Source organism: Anomaloglossus baeobatrachus, chromosome 4 (genome assembly GCF_048569485.1).
Source record: "Anomaloglossus baeobatrachus isolate aAnoBae1 chromosome 4, aAnoBae1.hap1, whole genome shotgun sequence".
Classification (NCBI taxonomy): Eukaryota; Metazoa; Chordata; class Amphibia; order Anura; family Aromobatidae; genus Anomaloglossus; species Anomaloglossus baeobatrachus.
Genome location: NC_134356.1, coordinates 230,503,850 through 230,531,747, shown reverse-complemented (window position 1 = coordinate 230,531,747; position 27,898 = coordinate 230,503,850). Strand labels below are relative to the sequence as shown.

General features: G+C 45.2%; 1 protein-coding gene across 2 annotated transcripts in view; it reads left to right on the top strand.

Moving 5' to 3' along the window:
- NFYB (nuclear transcription factor Y subunit beta) overlaps positions 1-18,054 on the top strand; it is a 39,754-nt gene extending 21,700 nt beyond the window's left edge. The window contains exons 3-7 of one of the 2 annotated variants that reach the window (XM_075342409.1): positions 1,104-1,237; positions 13,034-13,231; positions 15,068-15,149; positions 15,833-15,909; positions 17,613-18,054. In XM_075342409.1, the coding sequence (XP_075198524.1) occupies positions 1,104-1,237; positions 13,034-13,231; positions 15,068-15,149; positions 15,833-15,909; positions 17,613-17,645 (524 nt within the window). In that variant the 3' untranslated portion in view covers positions 17,646-18,054. Of the gene's footprint in view, positions 1-1,103; positions 1,238-13,033; positions 13,232-15,067; positions 15,150-15,829; positions 15,910-17,612 lie in introns of both variants that reach the window. The other variant, XM_075342407.1, reaches the window with a different exon arrangement.
- Positions 18,055-27,898: the final 9,844 nt, after the last annotated feature.

The window sequence follows — 27,898 nt, the reverse complement described above, 5'->3', positions numbered from 1 at the left end:
GTCTGTTTCATGGAGCTTGCGGTGTATGACTCTTCAGTGGAAGTCTAGGAGAGCCTCGTCCTGGCTGTGGTAGACTTGCAGTGAGAGGTTGTGGCATACCTTCTGACTTCTGGCCAATCAGAAGTTGTGGTTACAAGATGGTGCCGCAGGACTGAGGCAAAGTTTGTAAAAGATGACGATGCAGAGATCTTAGAGTATAAGCATCACTCCATGGTAAAAAATAAAAATAAAAAAATCCTTGGCGTTGGGCTTTCAGTTGTCAAAGCTGTGTTGTAATGAGCGTCATCATATGATCAGGGCCAATATTTATCATTATGGAAGTGATAAATGCAAGTTTCAATTCAATGACTTGAAAACTATGAGAAAGAGAGTGTACAATTTTCCAAAAATATTTTCAATTTTTCCATTTTAATATTACTTTTTTTTTTTTTCCCCTCCCCCTGTTCTTTTTAAAACTTTAAAGAGAACTAAACATCACAATTTTCATATATACGTAAAGCCAGTGCTATACTGGCACTATCAGGCTGAATGTAATTATACCTGTTGTTCTGACATTGGAGGTTTTATTTCAGAAATATGTGCAAGTAAAGTTACAGAAATGTACTGCTATCTGATAGCAGCTACAGAATAATAGGTGGGGTGGGTTTTGCTATCTATTCCCACCCTGTCTGCTGCCTGGCCTTAATAGATGTTAGACTGTAAGGGGCGTGTTAAAAATGCAGCCCAATCACGTGACAGAAATTACTCATACCTGGAAGGAGCCCATACAGCCTAGCATCTACCAAGGCCAGGCAGCAGATTGGATGGGAATAGATGGCAAAATCCAACCCACATATTAAATATTCTGTAGCTGCTATCATTCAAATAGCAGTGCATTGCTGGAACTTCACTTGCACATTTTTCTGAAATAAAGCCCTTAATCTCAGAACAAAAGTTATGGTTACATTCAGCATCCTAATGCCAGTATAGCACTGGCTTTACTTTATATATGAAAATCCTACTGGTTTGTCCTCTTTAAACCCATTTAATTCTGTATTACACTCAAGTATTTCAGTCCATTCCAGAATAATACTAATTTAGCTTATACTTTTTATCTGTTTCAGGAGATACAGAAGACAGCTTAAATGATCCAGACGACACAAATGGCTCAAAAGAAAGTTTCAGAGAACAAGATATTTACCTACCAATTGCCAATGTGGCAAGAATAATGAAAAACGCCATACCACAAACAGGAAAAGTATGTCTAGAGATCCCACGTTTTCTTATAAACTGCACAACCTCATGTTACACCTCCAGTCAATTCCATGTTTTTAGGAATATTGAAGACGTCTGTCTCTATTACCTTGTTAGCGGTGCTCTAGAGTAAAAAAAATAGTACAAAGGTATATGGAAACTCTGGCACACAGGCATATGGAAAAAATGTATTGCCTTTGACTATGTTCGAACATTGGGTACAATGTAGGCAGGGGAAGTTGCCAGTGCGTGTAGTATAGAGCGTCATTTGTCTGGTGATACTGGTGGCTGAGACGAAGTCTGCGCGTATCGTATTAGAGTATCGCAGAGGTTTTGGCTCCTCTTGTGGCAGAACATTATGAAACTGGGAGATCTTAGGGTATGAGAGTCCTAACAATGGCCAATGTTTCATTAGGGTCCTTCTGATTAATGAGTGATATTTGCTGACGAATGGTATGCTTGGACCTATCATCCCTTTATGGGTTGCGGATACATTACTGTGTCTTCGCAATGTTGTCTGGATAGCCTCTATCCAAAAACATTTCTTTGTGTCTTTGGAGACGCTGTGTCTTATCTGATACAATACGTTTCATTTTGGCATGTTGGGATCTGGGTAGTGCCTGCTTTATATGCTTGGGGTGGCAACTGGAGTAGTTTAAAAGGCTGTTTTTGTCCATCGGTTTAGTGTATAAATCAGTATGGATAGATCCTTCCTTAGTGATATGGACCATAGTATCAAGAAAGTTGATATATTCTTTGTGATAGTTTAATGTGAACGTCAGTCCTGGTAGACATTCGTTGATGTCTCTGACCAAGGATTCCAATGAATCCTCACTGTCATGCCAGATGACAAAAAACGTCATCGATGTAGCATTTCCAGATGACTTCACTTGGGAAAAGTGAATGGGTGTATACAAAGTTTTCCTCGAATCTGGCCATAACTATATTTGCATACGGTGGAGCTATGTTTGATCCCATCGCGGTCCCATTCAGCTGTATGTAAAATTAATCTTCAAACAGAAAGTAGTTTGTTGTGGTTTTTTTTTTTTTTTTTAACTAAGTTCTACACTTAGGGTATGTGCACACGGTGCGTTCTCTGCAGTACAGAAAAGAACGCACCCTCTGGCAGACTGGACACTGCGTTTGTAAAAAAAGAAAACAAAATGCATCCACAACGCATGCATTTTGGATGCTTTTTGCATTCCTTTTGGATGCATTTTTGACAGTGCGTTCCCGCGACAATTCAGCTCTGCTACATGCCGGCTGATAGCACACAGACAGTCGCGTGATGAGAATGAACTCGGGTGAACTTCACCAGACTTCATTGTCATACCGTGGCTCTATCTGTGTGTGGCAGCCTGATTAGTGGTCACCCGTGAAGGACTCACCGGTGACCGCTAATCCCCTGAGTGACTGAAGTGAGCAGCGCAATTAGCGCTGCCGTCACTCAGGTTACCCGCGGCCAGCTGGAGTCCTCCACCCGAGACCGCAACTCACCTGTGACTTCATCGCTGTTCGCGTGGCTCACTTCAGTTGCTGCGTGGAGCTGATAGAGAGCGGTCTGGTCTGTGACCGCTCTGTCAGCTTCATGTAGCAGAGCTGAGAGCGTCGCGGGACCTCGTGTGGATTACGTCGGACCTTGAGAGGTATTTGAAGATTTTAATAAAGTGGTGAAAGAGGGTGGGGTGTTTTTTTTTTTTTTTTTTGGCTTTTATTCCAAATAAAGGATATTTTGAATGTGTGTGTTTATTTTCTTTAACTTACAGGTTAATCATGGAAGGTATCTCGGGGAGACGCCTGCCATGATTAACCTAGGACTTTGTGGCAGCTATGGGCTGCCATTAACTGCTTATTACCTCGATTTACCGCACCAGGGCAATTCGGGATGAGCCGGGTATAGTCCCGGGACTGTGGCATCTAAAGGATGCGGCAATGCCGGGCGGCTGCTGGCTGATATTGTTAGCCTGGGGGGCTCCCCATAACGTGGCGCTCCCCATCCTGAGAATACCAGCCTTCAGCCGTGTGGCTTTACCTCAGGCTGGTATCAAAATTGGGGGGGGACCGCACGTCGTTTTTTTTAAATTATTTATTTATTTTACTGCACGGTATAGACCCGCCCACCTGTGGCTGTGATTGGTTGCAGTGAGACAGCTGTCACTCAGCATGGGGGCGAGTCTGACTGCAACCAATCATAGGCGCCGGTGGGCAGGGAAAGCAGGGAATACCAGATAGAATAATGAGCGGCCAGCATTTTCAAAAGAGGAAAAGCCGCCGGAGCAGTGTGACAGCTGTGCAGCGCCACGCTGGTGATCGGTGAGTATGAGAGAGTGGGAAAGACTGACCGACAGAGAGAGTGACAGACAGAGTGACCAACTGACAGAGAAAGAGACCGACAGAGGGAGACTGAAAAGACCTGCGTTTTGCTTGTCAAAAAAGCACGCGGAACGCAACAAAAATGCAGTCCAAGTGCATTTTGGTTGCGTTTTGACCCACATCATTGATTTCAATGGGTGGAGAACGCAGCTACAACGCACAAAAGAAGTGACATGCTGCTTTTTTTTCCCGCAGGGATTTTGGGCATCCAAAACGCTGCGTTTACAAACGCTGCGTGTGCATTGATTTTTCAGCTGTCTCATAGACTTTGCTGGGGAAGCTGAACACATGCAATTTGGCACTGAAAACACTGCAGTTCAAAATGCAGAGTTTCCGCAGAAAAAAAACGCAACGTGCACACATAGCCTTAGTAGGTCTATACAAAAGGATTTCTGCGACCCAGTGAGGTTGCGCACGGTGTTGAGGAATCATTCTACGGAATCAATCCCATAGTCATGATCAATGCTAGTGTATAAACTATTGACATCTATCGTAGCTAGGATACTGTTGAAGGGGGAAGGGGATAGCAGATAGGCTATTCATACATGTGAGGAAGTCTGTGGTGTCTCTAAAGGTGGCTTTACACGCTACGAGATCGCTAAAGCGATTTCGTTGGGGTCACGGAATTTGTGACGCACATCCGGCCGCTTTAGCGATGTCGTTGTGTGTGACACCTATGAGCAATTTTGAATCGTCGCAAAAACGTTCAAAATTGCTCATCGGTGAGATGCCCCCCTCTTCCCAATTATCGTTGCTGCTGCAGTAACAATGTTGTTAGTCGTTCCTGCGGCAGCACACATCGCTGTGTGTGAGGCCGCTGGAACGACAAACACCTCCTTACCTGCGTCCACCGGAAAAGGAGGAAGGAAGGAGGTGGGCGGGATGTTCCGGCCACTCATCTCCTCCCCTCCTTTTCTATTGGGCGGCGGTTCAGTGACGTCGCTGAACCGAACGAACCGCCCCCCCCGGTCACAGCGACGTCGCTGCACAGGTATGTGCGTGTGACGCTGCCGTAGCGATAATGTTCGCTACGGCAGCGATCACCACATATACTTTAGGTAAGGTGGAATAATATCTGGGATCAGAGGAGATTTTTTTTCTAAAGCGATTTGATAGTAGTGATACAGTGGATGCTTCAATTGGTCTACCTGGAATGTATAGATAAATTAATCCTTGGGCAAGGCCGAAACGTTGGAAGGACTATATCTTTTGCCATAATGAACACAAAATATTTCACTGCAAGCAGTTTCCATACTTTTCAATTTTTTCTATATGCATGTGTGACAGAGCTTCCATATACCTTAATCCCATGTTTTTGGCAGAAGAGGTGTAAAAACGTATAGGGCCCGATACATCCAGACTGACGCGAGTTAGATGGTCCTGATTCATGAAGAGGTGTACCCCTTTCCATGAACCATGAGAACCAGACAAGTGGTGTACACCTCCCAGTCCCAGCTGAAGTAAGATTTGTGGCTTAGCAAACCATACCGCTTGACACGCCACTGTCCCACCTTGACTCAGCCCACAATACTGGCATATAATCTTTTATAATCAGGGTCATAGTTTACGTAGCATATGTAGTGGTTCTCCCCAATGCATGGCCATGGTGTGGGTGCTTTGCTGCTGTCATGAAATTTGCAGCGGCTGTCAAAAGGAACCTATGGTACAAAAGGAAATAAGTATTAATTGGTTACCTATTGTTAATTACCATGCGTTTGCGCAAAACTCCTCCCATTTTTATTTTTTGCATAAGGTAACCTGATATTTCCGCGTTTCCTAAACTAGACCGCCGCTATAGCTACATTGTAATGTAATGGGGTACTCAATTGTTAATTTACAAGCACCAAGGTGACTATTGTGCTGGAATGTCTGAACCAGGAGCTGAATGTCAGTCACGTGTATCTGATTCCATTACCAATAAGTGGTGATACTCATTGGTGTTTACCGTATCCATCAGCTTGAGAGCATAGAACCACTTGTATCTTACAATTCACTGGTTAGGTTAGGCTCCATTCACACTAGCATGATTTCTTTAGTTTCTAATGGAGCCTTGAAGGCTCTATTGCAGGGGTGGGCAATTAATTTTCCCAAGGGACCACATGAAAACTGACTGGTGTGGAGGGCCAAACCAATAGGGTGAAATTAATTTTTCTCAACATTAATTACAATTAATAAAAAATAATTATATCATTTAACATTGAGCAGAATTAACCCCTTAACGACCGCCGATACGCCTTTTAACGGCGACAAATTAGGGTACTTCTGCCGATCCGCCGCTTTTTAACGGCGGTCGGAAAAAAGGGTCTAGCGCCCCCCAGAGTCAGAAAATTTCCGGGGTGTCAGCTGCCGGGGGTAGCTGAGACCCTGGAGATCATGATTCTGGCCGTTTTTTCCGGTCCCCGCTCACCTGATGACCGGTATACACCGTATACCGATGATCAGGTTACAGTAAATGACCGCGCCGGTAAAAAATCATTTATCTCCCATCTGGCATAAACAAACATGTCAGATGGGAGATAAATCTCATCCCCCGGTCCTCTCCGGTCCCCCAGTATCCCCAAAGTGCCCCCTCCGACCCCCAACCCCCTCCCGAAAATCCAAGATGGCCGCGCGCACCGGCGAGGACAGCAGCGCACCGGCCGCATTTACACTTTTCTTATGGTTTCTGTCGTATGTGCCATAACACATGCGACAGAAACCTGCTCCCTAGGCCCTGCCGGATCACCCCCGGTGTTCCCCGGTGTCATACATACCTGTCGGAGCGCTGATCCCCCGCGGCCCCCTCCTCCTTCACAGCAGACGCCGGTGAGTGCGGTCACATGTGCCGAGCAGCTGACAGCTTCCTGTGTTGTGAGACGCTGGCTGCTGCTGCTGCTGCTCGGCACACTGCAGCTGTTACCCAGGGAGGGTGGGTGCAGATTCTTTGCACCCACTCTCCTCAAATGGAGGGTCTGCACTCCTAGAAAATGGGAGATACGTTCCCTGAACGTGCCCCCCATATTCTAGAAGGTCCAGAGTCGACGTGGGACGTCCAAATGGATTATAGCGGATTTTTTTTTCTTTTCTTTTCAATAAATTGGTCAATCAGGGAATGTTTTGGGGAGTGTTTTTTCAAATAAATTTTTTTTTGTTGTCAATTTTTTTTTTTTTATTACTGTCAATTAGTTATGTCGGGTATCTGATAGACGCCGTGACATAACTAATTGCTGGGCTTGATGCCAGGTGACATTACACACCTGGTATCAACCCCATTTATTACCCCGTTTGCCAACGCACCAGGGCGCGGGATGAGCTGGGGCGAAGCGCCAGAATTGGCGCATCTAATGGATGCGCCACTTCTGGGGTGGCTGCGGCCTGCTATTTTTAGGCTGGGAAGAGTCCAATAACCATGGCTCTTCCCACCCTGAGAATACCAGACCCCAGCTGTCAGCTTCACCTTGGCTGGTGATCTAATTTGGGGGGACCCTACGTTTTTGTTTTGTTTTGTTTTTTTAATTATTTATTTATAAATAATTAAAAAAAAACAGCTTGGGGAGCCCTCCAAATTGATCACCAGCCAAGGTGAAGCTGTCAGCTGTGGTTTGCAGGCTACAGCTGTCTGCTTTACCCTAGCTGGCTATCAAAAATAGGGGGGACCCCACGTCATTTATTTTAATTATTTTTTTTTCTTTTTGGGCTAAATACAAGGCTAGGCACCCTTTAGTGCCACATGAAAGGCACTAAAGGGCGCCAGCTTAGAATATGCAGGGGGGTGGGACGTTATATATGTTTGACATCTATCCATTCATCCATTGTAGCATTTTAGGCTATGTGCCCACAATCAGGGTTTGCAGCGTTTTGGGCGCAGAGTGTTTTCCCTGCGTCCATAACGCTGCGTTGTGCAGTAGAAGCACAGTTGAAGGATTTTTAGAAATCCCGTGCCCACTGTGCTTCTTTTCTCCGCAGCATAAACCGACCTGTGGCGCAGCTTCCCGAGCCTCAGCATGTCAATTTATGCTGCGGAGATGAGTGTGCTCTGCAGGTAGCATAGAGCTCCACAGCAGCCTGAACCCAAATCGTGGGCATGGGCAGCTGCGTTCTCCCGTGGACAACACTCACATCTCTGCAGGAAGGCTGACACTGTGTACTGGACGCCGTGTCGCTGGATCATGGCCACATAGCTTAAAAGAGAGAAATTTGTTGCTACAGCAACATTTTTGTGAAGTACCTGTGGATTCAAAATGCTTACTATACTCCTGAATAAAATCCTTGAGAGGTCCAGTTTCCAAAATGGAGTCACTTGTGGGGGGTTTCTAATGTATAGGTACCCAAGAGGCCCTGCTAATGTGACATGGTGCGCGCAATTTATTTCAACTTTTCCAAAATTCAAATGGTGCTCCTTCCATTCCAAGCCCTCCCATATATCCAAACAGAGGTTTTTGGCCACATATGGGGTATCCCTACGCTCACAAGAAATTGGATAACAACCTGTGGGGTCCACGTTTTGTTGTTGCCTCTTGAAAAAGTGAGAAATGTGATGCTAAAGAAACATTTTTGTGAAAAAAATGAAAATTTTCAATATGTCAACCTAAGCTTATCAAATTCTGTGAAGTATTCGTGGATTCGAAATGCTCAATATACACCTAGATAAAAGCCTTGAGGTTTCTTGATTCCAGAATGGGGTCACTTGTGGGGGGCCTCCACTGTTTAGGCACTTTAGGGGCTTTCCAAATGCAACATAGCGTCCACTAATTATTCCAGCCAAATGTTCAGTCAAATTGCACTCCTTCCCTTCCAAGACCTGCCGTGTGCCCAAACAGTTGATTTCCACCACATATAAGATATCACCAAACTCAGGAGAAATTGCAGAATACATTTCATGGTGATTTTTTTTCCTGTTACCCTTGTGAAAAAAAAGCTACCTGGTTGAAGTAACAATTTTGTGGTAAAATTTTATTTTTTTATTTTCATGGCTCAACGTTATAAACGTCTGTGAAGCACCTGGGGGTTCAGGGTACTCACCAAACATCTAGATAAATTCCTTGAGAGGCCTAGTTTCCAATATGGGGTCACTTGTGGTGGTTTTTTTGCTGTTTACGTACCTTAGGGGTCCTCCAAATGCAACATGGTGCCCGCAATCTTTTTCAGCCAAATTTCCTTTCCAAAATTCAAATATTGCTCCTTTCGTTCCAAGCCCTCCCATTTGTCCAAACAAAGGTTTCAGACCACATGTGAGGTATCACCGCGCTCATAAAAAAGTGGGTAACAAACATTTGGGTCAAATTTTTGGAATTACCTCTTGAAAAAGTGAGAGAATTGATGCTAAAGCAACATTTTTGAGAAAAAAATTACAATTTTCAATATGACAAAGTAACGTTATCAAAATCTGTGAAGTACCTGTGGGTCCAAAATGCTCAGTATACCCCTCGATAGAAACAACAAAGAGCCAGCACCAATGTGCACTAAGGCATCAAATATTCCAAACTGCATTATAAAAATTTTTTTTGAGATTTTTGGCAAAAAATTGCAATTTCTTGAGCTGCTTCGCCACGTCACGGCAAATCTCATTTGAAGCAGTCCTACACTAAAATATTTTTATAAAATGTGCCATGCGGCCTCACATATAAATAGCAGAACTGCTCTCAGCAGCACTCACCTGGTCTATTGCAGTCCCGTACCCATGACTGAGTCATGGCTGTGGGCGGGACAGGTCCAAGCAAATGCTGCATGAAGTATATATATAGCCTGTGGACAAAGCCTGATGACCCAATGTGAACAGTCACCAAACGCCAAAATCTATACAGATGGAATACATCCCAAATTGGGGTGCATAGCAAGGTGGAGGTCAACCACCGACCAATTCAACAAAGAAACAACAAAGAGCCAGCACCAATGTGCACTAAGGCATCAAATATTCCAAACTGCATTATAAAAATTTTTTTTGAGATTTTTGGCAAAAAATTGCAATTTCTTGAGCTGCTTCGCCACGTCACGGCAAATCTCATTTGAAGCAGTCCTACACTAAAATATTTTTATAAAATGTGCCATGCGGCCTCACATATAAATAGCAGAACTGCTCTCAGCAGCACTCACCTGGTCTATTGCAGTCCCGTACCCATGACTGAGTCATGGCTGTGGGCGGGACAGGTCCAAGCAAATGCTGCATGAAGTATATATATAGCCTGTGGACAAAGCCTGATGACCCAATGTGAACAGTCACCAAACGCCAAAATCTATACAGATGGAATACATCCCAAATTGGGGTGCATAGCAAGGTGGAGGTCAACCACCGACCAATTCAACAAAAAATTTTTTTTGAGATTTTTGGCAAAAAATTGCAATTTCTTGAGCTGCTTCGCCACGTCACGGCAAATCTCATTTGAAGCAGTCCTACACTAAAATATTTTTATAAAATGTGCCATGCGGCCTCACATATAAATAGCAGAACTGCTCTCAGCAGCACTCACCTGGTCTATTGCAGTCCCGTACCCATGACTGAGTCATGGCTGTGGGCGGGACAGGTCCAAGCAAATGCTGCATGAAGTATATATATAGCCTGTGGACAAAGCCTGATGACCCAATGTGAACAGTCACCAAACGCCAAAATCTATACAGATGGAATACATCCCAAATTGGGGTGCATAGCAAGGTGGAGGTCAACCACCGACCAATTCAACAAAGAAACAACAAAGAGCCAGCACCAATGTGCACTAAGGCATCAAATATTCCAAACTGCATTATAAAAATTTTTTTTGAGATTTTTGGCAAAAAATTGCAATTTCTTGAGCTGCTTCGCCACGTCACGGCAAATCTCATTTGAAGCAGTCCTACACTAAAATATTTTTATAAAATGTGCCATGCGGCCTCACATATAAATAGCAGAACTGCTCTCAGCAGCACTCACCTGGTCTATTGCAGTCCCGTACCCATGACTGAGTCATGGCTGTGGGCGGGACAGGTCCAAGCAAATGCTGCATGAAGTATATATATAGCCTGTGGACAAAGCCTGATGACCCAATGTGAACAGTCACCAAACGCCAAAATCTATACAGATGGAATACATCCCAAATTGGGGTGCATAGCAAGGTGGAGGTCAACCACCGACCAATTCAACAAAGAAACAACAAAGAGCCAGCACCAATGTGCACTAAGGCATCAAATATTCCAAACTGCATTATAAAAATTTTTTTTTTTTTTTTTTTTTTTTTTACCCCTCGATAGAAGCCTTAAGGGGTCTAGTTTCCAAAATGGGGTCACTTGAGGGGGGTTCCTGCTGTTTAGGTACCTTAGGGGATCTGTAAAAGCAACATGGTGCCCGCAATCTGTTTCAGCCAACTTTGCTTTCCAAAATTCAAATATTGCTCCTTTCATTCCGAGCTCTCCCATTTACCCAAACAAAGGTTTCTGACCACATGTGGGGTATCGGCGCGCTCATAAGAAAGTGGGTAACAAAGTGTGAGGTCCAATTTTTGGTGTTACCTCTTGAAAAAGTAAGAAAATTAGTGCTAAAGTAACATTTTTAGGTAAAATGTTAATTTTTATTTTTTTTCATTCCATATTATTCATTTCATTCCATATTACCTTAGTTCCTGTGAAGCACCTGAAGGGTTAATAAACTTCTTGAATGTGGTGTTGAGTACCTTGAGGGGTGCAGGTTTTAGAATGGTGTCACTTTTGGGTATTTTCTGTCACCCAGGCCTCTCAAAGTCACATCAAATGGGATGTGGTCCCTAAAAAAATGGTTTTGTAAATTTTGTTGAAAAAATGGGAAATTGCTGATGAACTTTGAACCCTTCTAACTTCCTAACCCCAAAAAATGTTGTTTCAAAAATTGCGCTGATCTAAAGTAGACAAGTGGGAAATGTTATTTATTAACTATTTTGTGTGACATAACTCTCCGGTTTATGGGCATAAAAATTAAAAGTTTGAAACTAGCAACATTTTTAATTTTTTTGTCAAATTTCAGATTTTTTCACAAATAAAATAAAAAAATATCATCCTAAATTTACCTCTAACATGAAGCCCAATATGTCACGAAAAAACAGTCTCAGAATCACCGGGATCCATTGAAGCGTTCCAGAGTTATAACCTTATAAAGTGACACTGGTCAAAATTGCAAAAAATGGCCTGGGCATTAAGTACAAATCTGGCTTCGTCCTTAAGGGGTTAAGTATGCTCACAACCCCCTGTATACAGTATGTGCCCTCACACACAGCCCCCCTATATACAGTATGGGCCATCCCACATTGCCCCTTGTATACCTTTTACACTACGTAGCTGTATACAGTGTGAGCAGCGTCGGACTGGCTACCGGAGGAATCTCCTGTAATGCCAGGCCTGGATTCAGTTACCTGCATTGCACTCCGGAATTCTCAGCTGCAGCCTGGTCTGATCTCAGAGTTTGCAGGACTGCACCGCGAGCGCCGAGTGATTGATTCCCCGGCGATTGCGGTTCAGTTCATAACAGCTGCGGACAGGCCGGGCTGCAATCCGGAGTTCAGGTGAGAGCACCAGAGATCAGCCTGGCATGTCTTCAGCTGTCATGAACTGAACCGCAATTGCCAGGGAATCAATCACTCGGCGCTCGCTGTGCAGTCTAGGCTGCACGTCGGAGCTCAGGTGAGCGCTCCGGAGTGCAATGCAGGTACCTGAATCAAGGCCTGGTATTACAGGAGATTCCTCCGGTAGCCAGTCCGATGCTGGATATGGCTGTTACTGACACACCATATTGCTTACAATGGGGTCATTTTACGTTTCTCTCAAGGTTTTGCTATTTTAGGTAGTATATATATATATAGAGCTGCAGACTATAGCCTTATTTCTAGAATTTCTCATGGGACAACCCATAGCTCAAATGTGAATTTGGTTCAAGGTGTAAAACTATATAGTGCCTTTCCCTTCTACATTAGTAGGTAAGGAACACCATAGATTTGGCATACGTTGGTCTTTTGCATAGATGGCATATTCCGTTCACCTGTACTATTAGTTAGAAAGGGCTATGCGTACAATACCTGGCAAGTGTCCATTGGACACCCAAGTCAGTAGCACCTCTTACAGATACATAACCCCTCTAAATACTAATGGCCTAGCCTAAACATCAAGGTAACTGCTCTGTAGAGTTAATTCTCTTTTACAATAACCCTTCAGTCCAACCTAAAACTGAATGATTAGTAAATTTTCCTGTCACCTTCTTTTTTTACTAATTATACAGCTGATCATTGATGCTCTGGCTTCTTTTCTAATTCATAATGCCCAGGTTTCATGCAGCATGAATTAGCAGTCAGGTTACCTTGAAAGTAAATGTTCTAAAACTGTTGACCAAACACCTTAGGTCTTCTCCATGCTGGTTGTTTATTGTCCTGTACATTACATCCCCGATTGTCCTACTGCCGGAGCCGGTGGAATTATTTCAACATGACCAGTTTTTTCATTTCTTCTTTTCCTTTAGATAGCGAAAGATGCCAAGGAGTGTGTACAAGAATGTGTGAGCGAGTTCATTAGCTTTATAACGTCTGAAGCAAGTGAGAGGTGTCATCAGGAGAAGCGGAAGACCATCAATGGAGAAGACATTCTCTTTGCCATGTCAACCTTAGGATTTGATAGTTATGTTGAACCATTGAAGTTATACCTTCAGAAATTCAGAGAGGTTGGTTCTGTCTCAGTGGGAGTGAAAGCAATTTCTGTTGACTGCCGTAAAATCTCATGTAACTGAAATTGGGGGCTTGTTTATGTCCAAGTGCATGTAGACAGATTCGGTGTGCCTATTTAATGCATGGGAACAGGTGCTTCTCCTTGCTGTACACTGCTTCCTAACAAGTGCCCAGTTTGCTGACGTAACCTGTAAGGCGAGCAGATTGCTGGCACACACGCTTATGCTATCGTCAAAGTAAGGTGGTTCAATTGACAAGACCTCTGATCAACAGTGAGGAATAATTTAGTCGATCAAGCAGTTTTTGTCCTTAAGAGCTCATTCAGAAGTCCATGTCAATTGGTTCGAGCTCGGACCACTAAAGAATGGACTTACTGCGACTCTCAACTTGAGCGTGACAGCTTCATATATTCCTATGACGCAGTTGCGCCAGGGTCAGGAGAGAGGCAGTTAGTCTGTGCATTGCAGTCCAACATCGAACCGAGATCCACAGATGTCTGAATGAGCCCTAAAAGACAGAGTTGAGCTGATACTGGTTACCTCTGCTTGCAAGAGAAACAGGAACATTCACTCAAATAGTGTAGTATTAAAGGGGTTGTCAGATTAGCCTATGGTGGTTTAAATTAAAGGGGCTGTGCACTACTTTGGCAACCCCTTCTCAATCCCTATGTTTGCCTCTAGAAAAAATTACACTTATACTTCCGATGCAGGGGCAGTTACAGCGGTGCGGCACTGCCTGTCCCAGGGATCTTGTGACGTTACGTCATAGCTCCCTTCTGTTAATCAGCGACCACTGTACCTTTCCCACCCTTGGACAAATAGCATACATCCAGAGGGAATGAAAAAGCAGCAGCTCTTGCTTCTTCTAAATGTATGTGATTAGTCCAAAATAATGTAAGCATAATGCTAGCGGTGATTGGCAGGATGGAACGTGTGATGTAATAAACGTCACGAGATTCCTGGGAGAGGCAGTGCTGACACTGCTGGAACGGCGCCTGCATCACAGGTGAGTATAGGTGTTATTTTACAAGGGGCAAACATAGGGATTGAGAAGGGGTTGTCATAGTAGTAGACAACCCTTTAAAAAAAAAAACAAAACATCCACACCTACTGGACATTGACCACTTCTCTGTACTGCTAAAGCTGTCCGCTCAGTTTCCAGGCTTCCTCTTCCATCAAGGGATATCAGGTGAACATTGCAGCCAATCAGCATTTGTGGTCACCTGACATTCCCCGCTGGGGTACAGGAAGCCAGAGTATTGGTGCGGGGCAACAGGAAGCATCTATTGTATGCAATGGCACTTGTAATAATGAAGGCCATAATAGGCCAGAGGCAGTATAAATGATGTCTGTCTGCTCCCTGAACTATTATCAGAATTATTTATTGATGTGTTTGGATTTTTTATTTATTGTAAGAATCAATGGGCACTATCATCATTTGTGGTCACCTGACATTCCCCGCTGGGGTACAGGAAGCCAGAGTATTGGTGCGGGGCAACAGGAAGCATCTATTGTATGCAATGGCACTTGTAATAATGAAGGCCATAATAGGCCAGAGGCAGTATAAATGATGTCTGTCTGCTCCCTGAACTATTATCAGAATTATTTATTGATGTGTTTGGATTTTTTATTTATTGTAAGAATCAATGGGCACTATCATCATAGCCCTTTTACATTACTATAGTTCACCATCACAGACAGCTCCACCATGATGAGTTGTATCTAGTTCTTGAATGTCCACTTTTTCCTACATTGCAATATTAGGGAAAACTCTACATGCTGCTCCATTACGAAGTGTAGAATGATTAATCCCATTATTTCTGTCTTTAAAAGGCGATGAAAGGTGAAAAGGGCATTGGAGGGACTGTAACAACAGCAGATGGCCTTGGGGAGGAACTCACAGACGAAACCTTCAGTGAGTATATATACAGTATTGACATGCTGCTGTAACCACGCCCCCTGCACTGACTGACAGCCGCTCAGCATTACAGGAAGCTGTCAGTCAGTACGGAGGTGGTTACAGCTGTTGCGCTCCATATACAGAGCATAAACTGCTCTTATTAAGTACCAAGTTACCCGTGCATAGTAGTGCTCGCTCATCACTACCTAACACATACCTGGAAAATCCATTACATATATTTAAAGGGCCAGCATGTACATGGATTTCTGCAAGACCCATTTAGGTAAATGGAACAGTCTTTCAAATTTCTGCAACAATTCTGCATAAATTTATCTTCCAGCTGTATTCACACATTCATGTTGTGCCAAAAGTAGGACTGTATTACATAAAAAGGAAGTAAGAAAACGTTACAAAATAGGATTCAATCCCAATTTAGGCACAAAACAGACAATGCTCAGGTGGTCTGTAGCTAGACTCCTACATCTGCATTTTTAGGGTCGTTAAGAGCCACAAAGCTTGGCGTTCTTGCTGTTGGACCACCGCTGCGTTGACAATTCTCTCCATGAAACTGCCTTATGAAATCACACAACCCGTGCAAATTTGTTTTGGTATATTATTATACACACATAGCATGAGCTTGTGCATTATTTATGAGATGTTATTTCTGCCTTTTTAATGCTATTTTACTTTTGTAGCAGGTCAGTTACCCGCTGGTTTAATAACTACAGATGGACAGCAGCCAAATGTTATGGTCTATACAACTTCATATCAACAGGTATGGTTTAGCAGCTGCCTGTAAAGCATTTTGACATTTTGTGGAAATATTAATATAGGATTTGATAACATTTATATTGGGGATGCTATTAACCTCAAACTGATAGAAAGAATATTTCCCTTGTGGGAACAATCAAACTAAGGGAGCAGTCAATACTTGTAGAATGTTGAATATATAATATATATATATATATATATATAAAATTATATTATATACAGTACAGACAAAGTTTGGACGCACCTTCTCATCTCTAGAACAACTGTTATGAGGAGACTTTGTGCAGCAGGCCTTCATGGTAAAATAGCTGCTAGGAAATCACTGCTAAGGACAGACAACAAGCAGAAGAGACTTGTTTGGGCTAAAGAACACAAGGAATGGATATTGGACCAGTGGAAATCTGTGCTTTGCTCTGAAGAGTCCAACTTTGAGATATTTGCATCCAACCACTGTGTCTTTGTAGTAAAGGTGAACGGATGGACTCTACATGGCTGGTTCCCGCCGTGAAGCATGGAGGAGGAGGTGTGATGGTGTAGGGGTGCTTTGCTGGTGACACTGTTGGGGATTTATTCAAAATTGAAGGCATACAAAACCAGCATGCCTACCACAGCATCTTGCAGCGGCGTGCTATTCGATCCGGTTTGCGTTTAGTTGGACCATCATTTACATTCATCAACAGAACAATGACCCCAAATACACCTCCAGGCTGTGTAAGGGCTATTTGACTAAGAAGGAGAGTGATAGGGTGCTACGCCAGATGACCTGGCCACCAAAGTCACCAGACCTGAACCCAATCGAGATGGTTTGGGGTGAGGTGGACTGCAGAGTGAATGCCAAAGGGCCAAGAAGTGCTAAGCATCTCTGGGAACTCCTTCAAGACTGTTGGAAAACCATTTCCGGTGACTACCTCTTGAAGCTCATCAAGAGAATGCCAAGAGTGTGCAAAGCAGTAATCAAAGCAAAAGGTGGCTACTTTGAAGAACCTAGAATATAAGACATATTTTCAGTTGTTTCACACTTTTTTAAGTATTTCATTCCACATGTTTTCATTCATAGTTTTGATGCCTTCAATGTGAATCTACAATTTTCAGAGTCCTGAAAATAAAGAAAACTCTTTGAATGAGAAGGTGTGTCCAAACGTTTGGTCTGTACTGTTTGTGTGTGTATGTGTATGTGTGTATATATATATATATATATATATATATATATATATATATATATATATATATATATATATATATATATATATATATATATATATATATATATATATATATATAATATCTCTATCTCACATACAGAAGTACTACAATGAATCATCATATTTTGCTTTTTGCTGGGATACGTATGGGCAAAAATATTAGCATTGCTCTCTTCCAGCATCCACTTTGGTGCTCTGTGGTAGCTGGACCAGGGCAGTACAAATGTCTGTTTCTGTCTGCACTCGAATTCTGTAAATCTGGGCGCCGCTTTAGATTTTTAGTCCCCCCTGGATGTACACCTTGATGTCAAATAGGCTTTGTCACTGGTGGAGTTTTCCACAGAGTGGGACAGTGGACAGATGACCTGGGTATTGCAACAATTTTTGCTCAGAGGACTCCCTGACATATACAGAATAAAGTAATATAACGATTACACACACAAAAAAATATGTGCTTAGCAATTTATTGTTTTTTTGTTTTTTTTTTTGCTCTCTTTAACCACAGATATCCGGAGTTCAGCAGATCCAGTTCTCCTGATTATAAATTGCCTATACTATCTGCAAACATGAGTCAGGAAGAAAGCTATACATATGTGAATGCTATGTTGAATTGCATTGGAGTGAGAGGTTTTTTTTTTTCCATTCTAATTTAATTTTTGTATATTGAGTTGCTGTAATGTAGCTTCCTTGGGCATGTGATAGAGGGTGATTAAACACCACCTTTTGTGGTTCCTTTTTTTTCCCCCCTTTCATAGATTTTAAGTATTTGGTTTTAAAAACATTTAGAGTTGAGGTTTTGTTTTTGTACAAGAGTTGTTCTTCTGACTCCTGTATGCATTGTAAATTAATGATTTATTACTGTCTGAGATTTGTAGACAGTTTCTTATTTTCATATTGAATCATGTAACTTCTTTTGTAAATCAAATAAAGAAAATTACGTAACTTGTTATGAGATTTTTTTATTTCCTTCAGTAAGGGTTCATTTACACAAACGACCGGTGGCATTAATCAGAGGTCATTTTGTATCTTTATACAAGATAGCCTTATATACTTAAGATGTGCAGTGAACGCTCTGCAATAAATATAATATTTCTTTATCGTTCCTTTGGGAGACCCAGACCTTGGGTGTTTAGCTTCTGCCTCCGCATGACACACAAAGTACTACACCTAAAAAGTGTAGCTCCTCCCTCTGAGCTTATACACCCCCTGGTGAGCCAGTCCCAGCCAGTTTATCACTTTGTGTTCAGGAGGCATACATCCACACATGCATTCTCATATGATTTTCTCCTTTTTGGAATGAGATTGAAGAAGTGCGGGTCCACGTCTGGACCCACGGCATGTCCCTTCTCACCCCACTGTGTCGGTGGTGTTGTAAGGTTGATTTCCAAGGCTGGAGCCTTACATGCCGTGCTCCTTCACCATCCCTCCTGGGCTCTAGCTTGAAGTGGGAGCCAGCACGGTCTCCATGCCTGGCAGGAGACCGGTCTCCATCCGCAGCCCTTCAGGACCCTGCTGGACCGGAGCACTCATCCCCAGGGACCTGGCCCTGCGTCTCAGCAGCTAAGTACCTGAGACGTTTATATATTGGGGGTCCCTGTGCTTTATTGTTTGGGGAGAGTGTGCTTACTGTATTTATTGGCATTTCCGGCGGGTTCTCTAGCTGTCGCCCGAGAACCGCGCCGATGGTGCCTGCGCGTCGGCCTCGCCGCTCAAATTTAGGCCCCGGCTTTGCCGGAGGCCTAGTTTCTGTTCACTGCCCTCGCATGTCACTCATGCAGAGGGACAGGCTCGGCTCCTCCCGGCGGCCGTCCTGCACAGTGGAGGGACACTCCCCACTGCTGTGCGTGTCTCCTCCCCTGTAGGTCTCTATGGCCCTCCAGATCCCGCTCTCCTCCAGAAACGCCCCAAGTCCCGCCCCCTCTCTTCGCTCCGGCGGCCATTTTCTCAGACAGGGTTCACTCTGCGCTGGCCTGCACTCTGCATCCCTGCTGAGGTGCTGTGCATTGGGGGTCCGGGCTTCGGGATCTGGAGGGCACACAACACCGCTTCCAGCGGTCTGGTAAGCCACAACCGGTCTCTGGTTGTGGACCTCTGTATATACTCTCTGGGGTTCATTCTCTTGCAGAGCCCCCACTCCAGCAGCATGTCTCACACGAGGAGCAAGGCTCCAAAGCTTTATACTGTATGCACTGCATGTAAGCTCCTGCTGCCTGAACCGAGCACCTATCCACATTGTGATGTCTGCTCTAACTTGGCGGTGCCACAGACTGGAGTCTCACCCCAGTGGTCTCTCAGGCTGCTCCTGCACCTGTGGCTGAACCCCCGGCTTGGGTAGAATCCTTTTCTAGGTCTATCTCCCAGTCTTTTGCTGAGTCCATGGGACTTCTGTCCAGGACTTTGATGAATATGCATCAGCCCCCTTCACAGGGTGCCTCTACTGCTAAGGGTCCCTTAGGATCTCTATCTTCTGACCTCCGTCCACCGGAGCTCACAGAGGATTCATCATCAGGGCCCAGACCCCGTCCTCCTAAGAGGAGACGCAGGGTTTCCTCTCCCTCCTCATCCTGCGGCTCTGATTCAAGAGCTGACTCGCAGGATGAGGAGGATGCCTTTACAGGGGGCTCGGAGGCTAACTCCATGTACCCCATTGATCTTTCCGAGGGTGACTCAGATCTTAGTGACTTGATTGCTTCCATTAATTCTGTACTGGATCTCAATCCACCAGTATCAGAGGAGCATCCCTCTCTGGCAAAAAAGCACCGGTTTACCTTGCCTAAGAGAGTAAAGAGTGTGTTCTTTAACCACTCCAGTTTTCAGGCCGCTGTGACCAAACCCAGGGCCTGTCCTGACAAACGCTTCCCAAAGCGTGGTTCTGATGACCGTTTTCCCTTTCCACCTGAGGTGGTCAAGGAGTGGGCTCATTCCCCAAAGGTAGACCCTCCGGTGTCTAGGCTCTCAGCCCGGACCGTTGTGTCGGTGGCTGATGGCACCTCCCTTAAGGATTCCACTGACCGTCAGATTGACCTTCTGGACAAATCCGTGTATGAAGCGGCGGGGGCCGCGTTTTCCCCAACTTTTGCAGCTGTGTGGGCTCTCAAAGCCATCTCTGCTTCTCTAGAGGAGATGCATTCCCTCACCAGGGAATCTATGCCCGAGATGGTTGCCTTAACTTCTCAAGCTTCAGCTTTTTCATCTTATGCCATGTCTGCCATGCTGGAGGCTTCTCACCGCACTGCGGTGGCTTCGGCTAATTCCCTCGTTATCCGCAGGATTTTGTGGCTTCGAGAGTGGAAGGCAGATGCTTCTTCTAAGAAGTACCTTGCTGGGCTCCCTTTTGCTGGGTCTCGGCTGTTCGGAGAACAGCTGGATGAAATTATTAAAGAAGCTACTGGCGGGAAGAGTACTTCCATGCCACAAACCAAAACCAGGAAACCTGCCCAGGGTAGGAATCAGTCAATGTGCTGGAGACCAGACCCGTGCTTCTAGTTCTCCTAGCTTTTCACCACCTGTTGGCGGGCAGGCACATTCGAGTCCAGTCAGACATCGCAACAGCGGTTGCCTACATCAATCACCAAGGCGGGACTCGCAGCCGCCTGGCAATGATGGAGGTACAACGCATCCTTCAATGGGCGGAGGACTCCAAGTCCACCATATCCGCAGTCCACATCCCAGGCGTGGAAAACTGGGAGGCAGATTATCTCAGCCGTCAAACCGTGGACAGTGGCGAGTGGTCCCTGCACCCGGCAGTGTTTCAGTCAATCTGCCGCAAATGGGGCACTCCGGACGTGGACCTAATGGCATCCCATCACAACAACAAAGTTCCTGTTTTACGTGGCTCGCTCCCACGATCCTCAGGCCTTCGCCGCGGACGCTCTGGTTCAAGACTGGTCCCAGTTTCATCTGTCCTACGTGTTTCCCCCTCTAGCTCTCTTGCCCAGAGTCCTGCGCAAGATCAGAATGGAGGGCCGTCGAGTCATCCTCATTGCACCGGACTGGCCCAGGCGAGCTTGGTATCCGGACCTGCTCCATCTGTCCGTAGAGATGCCGTGGCATCTCCCGGACCGTCCAGACCTACTCTCGCAAGGTCCGTTTTTCCACCCGAATTCTGCGGCTCTCAAATTGACGGCGTGGCTCTTGAGTCCTGGATTTTGACGGCTTCTGGTATTCCTCCTGAAGTCATCTCCACTATGACTCGGGCCCGTAAGTCTTCCTCTGCTAAGATCTATCACAGGACTTGGAAAATTTTCTTGTCCTGGTGTCGCTCTACCGACCATCCTTCTTGGCCATTCTCCTTGCCAACCCTTCTGTCTTTTCTACAGTCCGGTCTGCAGCTAGGACTGTCCCTCAACTCTCTCAAGGGACAAGTCTCAGCTCTGTCAGTTCTGTTCCAGTGGCGTCTCGCTCGGCTGGCTCAGGTCCGCACCTTCATGCAAGGCGCGTCTCACATCATTCCGCCTTATCGGCGGCCCTTGGATCCCTGGGACCTTAACTTGGTCCTCACGGTATTGCAGAAACCCCCTTTTGAGCCTCTTTGTATCGTCTTTCTCAGAAAGAGTCTCTGATTTGGCTGCGCTCTCTTCGGAGTCACCTTTTTTGGTTTTTCATCAAGACAAGGTGGTTCTCCGTCCGACTCTGGACTTTCTTCCTAAGGTGGTCTCTCCTTTCCACCTTAACCAGGACATTACCCTACCTTCCTTCTGTCCGGCTCCTGTTCATCGCTTTGAAAAAGCGCTGCATACTCTAGTTCTGGTGCGTGCTCTCCGGATCTATGTGTCTCGCACCGCTGCGCTTAGGCGGTGCACCTCTCTTTTTGTGCTAACCACAGGTCGGCGCAAGGGCCTCCCTGCTTTTAAGCCGACCTTAGCCCGTTGGATTAGATCGACCATTTCGGACACCTACCAGAGTACTCAGGTGCCTCCCCCGCCGGGGATCAAGGCACACTCGACCAGAGCTGTCGGTGCCTCTTGGGCTTTTAGGCACCAGGCTACGGCTCAACAAGTCTGTCAGGCTGCCACTTGGACTAGCCTGCATACCTTCTCGAAGCACTACCAAGTGCATGCTCATGCTTCGGCAGATGCGAGCTTGGGCAGACGCATCCTTCAGGCGGCTGTCGCCCATTTGTGAAGTTAGGTTCTGCCTACTTCTTAGTTTTTCTGTTTATTCCCACCCAGGGACTGCTTTGGAACGTCCCAAGGTCTGGGTCTCCCAAAGGAACGATAAAGAAAAAGAGAATTTTGTTTACTTACCGTAAATTCTTTTTCTTATAGTTCCGTATTGGGAGACCCAGCACCCTCCCTGTTGCCTATTGGCAATTTCTTGTTCCGCGTGTTATCACCGGCTGTTGTCGTGGACAGAGTCTCCGGTTGTTCCGGCTCTTGCTCTGTTCTACTTGTGGGTGGCTATTCTCCTTCAGTTTTTGCACTTAACTGGCTGGGACTGGCTCACCAGGGGGTGTATAAGCTCAGAGGGAGGAGCTACACTTTTAAGTGTAGTACTTTGTGTGTCCTCCGGAGGCAGAAGCTAAACACCCAAGGTCTGGGTCTCCCAATACGGAACTATAAGAAAAAGAATTTACGGTAAGTAAACAAAATTCTCTTTTTTATATATTCTGCCTCACTGTACAATTTGAGCAAGGACATGTACAGACAAAAATATTTCAAAATAACAGTTTAAGCCTGGGGTCTCAAACATGTGGGCCGCATGCGGCCCCTCAGGCCGCTACTTGCGGCCCCTCAGGCCGCTACTTGCGGCCCGCAGGCCCGTGGACCTGGTAACGATCACAGCCAGTGCAGGAGCCTTATTTCAGATGAAGGTTATCCTGGCGTTGTGCAGTCAACCTGTCTCTCTACAACTATTCCAATGGGGATATGGATTGGCACATTACTACAGGATGGTGATAAGGATGGGCACATTACTACAAGAAGGGAACAAGGATGGGCATATTACTACAGAATGGGGCACATTACTACAGAATGGAGACCAGTATGGGCACATTTCTACAAGAAGGGAACAAGGATGGGCATATTACTACAAGATGGGGCACATTACTACAGAATGGGCACATTACTACAGGGGACAAGGATGGGTCACATTACTACAGAATGGGACCAGGATGGGCACATTACTTCAAGAAAGGGAACAGAAGGGGGAACATAACTTAAAAGATGAGGACCAGGATGGGAACATTACTACAAGTGTGAAGGTCCTGGCTATAAATTAATTGTGCAAAATAATAAGATAATCTGTCTTTGTATAACCATTGCTTAAATGCTATCACGTATACTAGGGTGAATATCTTCTGGAATATCTTATTGAAACTAATCATGCTAAATTGAACATTGCAAGCATTCAGGAGGCTATCTAAGGGGTACTTCTCACATAGCGAGATCACTGCTGAATCACGGTTTTTGTGACGCACCAGTGACCTCTTTAGCGATCTCGCTGTGTGTGACACTGAGCAGCGACCTGGCCCCTGCTGTGAAATCGCTGCTCGTTCCACACAGTGCTGGATCATTTTTTTTGGACGTTTCTCTCCTGCTGTGAAGCACACATCGCTGTGTTTGACAGCGGGAGAGCAACGATCTGAATGTGCAGGGAGCAGGAGCCGGCTTCTGGCAGCCTGCGGTAAGCTGTAAATATCGGGTAACCAAGCGAAGCGCTTTGCTTGGTTACCCGATACTTACCTTGGTTACTAGCATACGCCGCTCTCAGGCTGCCAGTGCCGGCTCCCTGCACACATAGCCGGAGTACACATCGGGTAAATAAGCAAAGTGGTTTGCTTATTAACCCGATGTGTACTCTGGCTAGGAGTGCAGGGAGCCAGCGCTAAGCGGTGTGCGCTGGTAACCAAGGTAAATATCGGGTAATCAAGCGAAGTGCTTTGCTTGGTTACCCGATATTTACCTTAGTTACCAAGTGCAGCATTGCTTCCACGCTGGCTGGGGGCTGGTCGCTGGTGAGATCTGCCTGATTGACAGCTCACCAGCGACCAAGTAGTGACGCACCAGCGATCCTGACCAGGTCAGATTGCTGGTGGGATCGCTGGAGCGTCGCTAAAGTGTGACGGTACCCTTAGACTGGTCTCTTGAATGTCAGTAAAAAGCTGCCGACGTAGGCACATAGACTTTGCTTATCTCCAGGTGCTTTATCAAGGACCGTGTAGTCGTGTAAGAAGCTGTAGCCAAATAAGAGAGTAAAGGCCCCTTTACACACTGAGACTTTCTAGCGATCCCACCAGTGATCCCAACCTGGCCGGGATCGCTACAAAGTCTCTGGTGAGTCGCTGGTGAGCTGTCAAACAGGCAGACCTGGCCAACGACGCAACAGCGATCCGGACCTGCAGAACGACCTAGCTAGTCATTGGGGACGTTGTAAAGCAGCTTTTTGAAAGGGAAGTCGCTAACGAAGTCGCTGTAAAGTCTCCTTTACACACTGAGACTTTCTAGCGATCATGCTGCACAGCGGGAAACAAAGGACCAAAGAATGGTCCTGAACGATTTGTAGCGATCAGCAACTTCACAGCAGGGGCCAGGTCGCTGATGTGTTTCACACACTGCAATGTCGCTGGGGAGGTCGCTATTACGTCACAAAACCGGTGACGTTACAGCGATGTCGTTTGCGATGTTGCAGTGTGTAAAGCCACCTTAAGTGAAACCAAGTTAGATAATTGGTCAACAGCGGTACTGAATGAATTGTATAACTGTGATTGTTTTACAATATACGGGTTAGAAGAGCACTGAGCTTCTCCCCTATAGATACACTTCTCTGTGTGGTCATTTTTCTTCACACATACATCTGCGCAGAGCTAATCTGGAATCCTTTTCCAAGACCCCCTTAGAGTTCTCCCACAACACAAGATGTTGGGCAAATTTACTATATGGTGCTAATTGTAAAACTATATGACTTACAAAAAGGGGACAAAATGTAAAAAAAAAAAAAAATCTAATTTTTTTTACTATAGAAAGTGGAGGGGTTTTTTTTATGTAAACAAAAAAAAATACACGTGTTATAATAAATGAACGCAAAATGTTCAAAAACGTGATCCAAAGGTGTATAGAAAAAGACATATGGTACCAATAGAAATGTCACTTTGTCTTGAAAAGAATGCGGTTGTTTTTTTGTTTTTTTTTCTACATTCGGCCCATATACCCAGCTGAGTTTGAGAGCTCTGGTTTAAGCAATTACAGGAGGCATAAGGGTCACGCTCACAAGCTTACAATCTATAAGGATATGGGAGGGGGTGGATACGGTAAGTATATTTATTGCTTGTCAGATATTGTGTAGACATCATTTTACACCGGACAACCCCTTCAAGCAGGTTTTGCTCACTATAGTAATGCCAAAGTGTACGCTAAATGTGGTTTAGATGCCCTGTAGTGCTCAAAAGGGAGCAGGGCATTTGAATTTGGAAGTGCAGATGTCACTGGATTTTTTTATGTGGGAAACCCACTTTACTTTTCTAAAGCCTGTGTGTTACCAGTAACATGGACATGCCCTATATTTACATTACGCACTTGAGTGGGGTTTTGTTTTTTTCTTCTGTGGATTGAGGGTGTGTTTCTTTTTGTCTTGTATTTCAAATAAAGTATTTTTCAGGTGTTTTTCTTTTCACTTAGATTAGTAATGGGGGTCTCATAAATGCCTCCCATTACTAATCTAGGGTTTAGTAATGACAGCACCACCAGAGAGAGAGAGCTCTGCTTATCCAGGACAGGAAACCCCACTAAAATAAAAAGTCGGAACCTCTCCTCCGCATCAGTTTCAGTTCCCTGTCCTAAGTGGGAGACCTCACAGCTGGCGGCTTAAGATGTCCTAGGGCTGAACCGGCGCTGGAAAAGCAGCCTACCTACCGTTGCATCAAAGCTCGGCCCTGGAAGCACCTGCCCAGAGCTGCTGTGTCTTTGCAGTGGTGGGTGTAGGCATGGAGGATCAGATGGGGTCCTCTGCTTGACATCACCATGGGTCTGTGTGTGCACACGGCTACCACTTCCACATGAGTAGCCCTGTTGTCAAACACGTCAGGGTGAAGAATCCGGATGTGAGGCCCAGAGAGTGCTGGCGTAATGCCCTGATGATGCAGGGAAAGAGGCTGTCGCATGCGTGGCCTGCCACAAGATGGTGCAGCCCACTGCAGAGATTTGTAACATGGAGACTGGAGTTTATATATAAAGGGGCCCTGCTGGGGTAACTGCGTTCATGCCTCCTCCTATTATGGAAGACCAGCAGGGACAGGGAGAGCAGCACCAGCGAGCTTGCCCAGGAAGTAGTGGAAACAGTTGCGCTCTAGTATGAGGACCAGCCAGGGATCCAGGGAGTCACAGAAGGATCAACCCTGTGAACTCGTCCAGTCTCCAGATCCGATATTTCCAGGTTTATTCGGGGGTAAGTGATCTCTGATGTGTATGTTCTTATGACGTTCCCCCTTGTCTGTATTTCCCTTAGAAGAGGCCTAGGAAACGGATTGCAAAGTTGAAAGGTTGGGTGTGTGCCATATGTAAAATCCTACTCCCTCCCAGGGTACAGAAAAACTTATATAGGTTATGCATACAGGAGACCATCAGTAAGGAGGCCCCAAACTTTGCTTCAGATTTGAAATCCATAATGGCAAAAGTGAAGGGGTCTTATGGACAATCCGGCAAACATAAGAAAGGTAAAAGAAGCCGTAGATCCTTGAGTCCAGAAGATCGTTCCAGCTCAAAATCCAACTCCTCCCCTTCTTCATCCTCAGCTTGAGATTAGGGGGTAGGTGGCAAGCCATGCTTCCCAGTTACTCAGAGCAGCCACCTGGTCAAAGCAGTTAGATCCACCATGAGGCTGGTTAAAGCCAGAGGGCCGGAATCAGTGGAGGATGTGATGTTTCGGGGATTGGAGTAAAAAAAAAAGATGTCCATTTCTGGTGAATGAAAGAGTTAAAAAGCTGATTAAGAAGCAGTGGAAGAGACTAGACAAAAAAGCGGGGCTATCTTCTTCCTTGAAAAAGAAATACCCCTTTGAGGAAGAGGACTCTAGGTTCTGGGATAAAAGTCCCAAAATAGACGTGGCTGTTGAAAAGTCTGTCAAAAAGCGATCTCTTCCCTGAGAGGATCTAGGGAGCTTGGAAGGCTACCAGAAGGGTTCCTGGGAAACAGCAGTGGGGGCCTTGAAAACCGCCATTGCGGGGACTTGTGTGGCCAGATCTCTGATGGTCTGGCTCCAACAAATGGAGCATCTTGGAACATTGTCCTAAGTGCGGACTCCATAGAGCAAAACTGTTTCACTGCATATGGGAATACCCACAGGTGAGGGAGGTATGAGAGGAAGCAGTGGCATACATGCTGAGAATTTGGAAACTAGTTATACCCGTCACCCCTCAGGCCTCTTTGTTTCCCTGTATAGAAGCCCCTACGGAAACTGATGAAGCAAGTGCTCACATTCCCGATATAATTCAGGAATATAGTTTTGTTTTTAGTTAAGAAATGTCTACTTCGAAATTTGCTGGTAAGACAGACTCCGAGAAATACAGAAATAGTCGATACCCTAAAAGCGATAATGATGCATGACAAACTGGACTCATAACATAAACAAAAGTAGAAGTTACCTAAAGATTTTTCAAAAAAATTGATGACCTTTATGGAGCAAAGCTTCAAACAGACGGAAATCACCCAAATTAAGCATGTGAACACACGTCTTGGTATTGTTTGGGGGACATTGCAGGGACACTAGGGACACTGAAGATAGGGCGCACCCAAAGAACCAACTGAAATGAATAAATATGACCGTTTGTTAAGTGAAAGAATATTATTGTTAAGATAA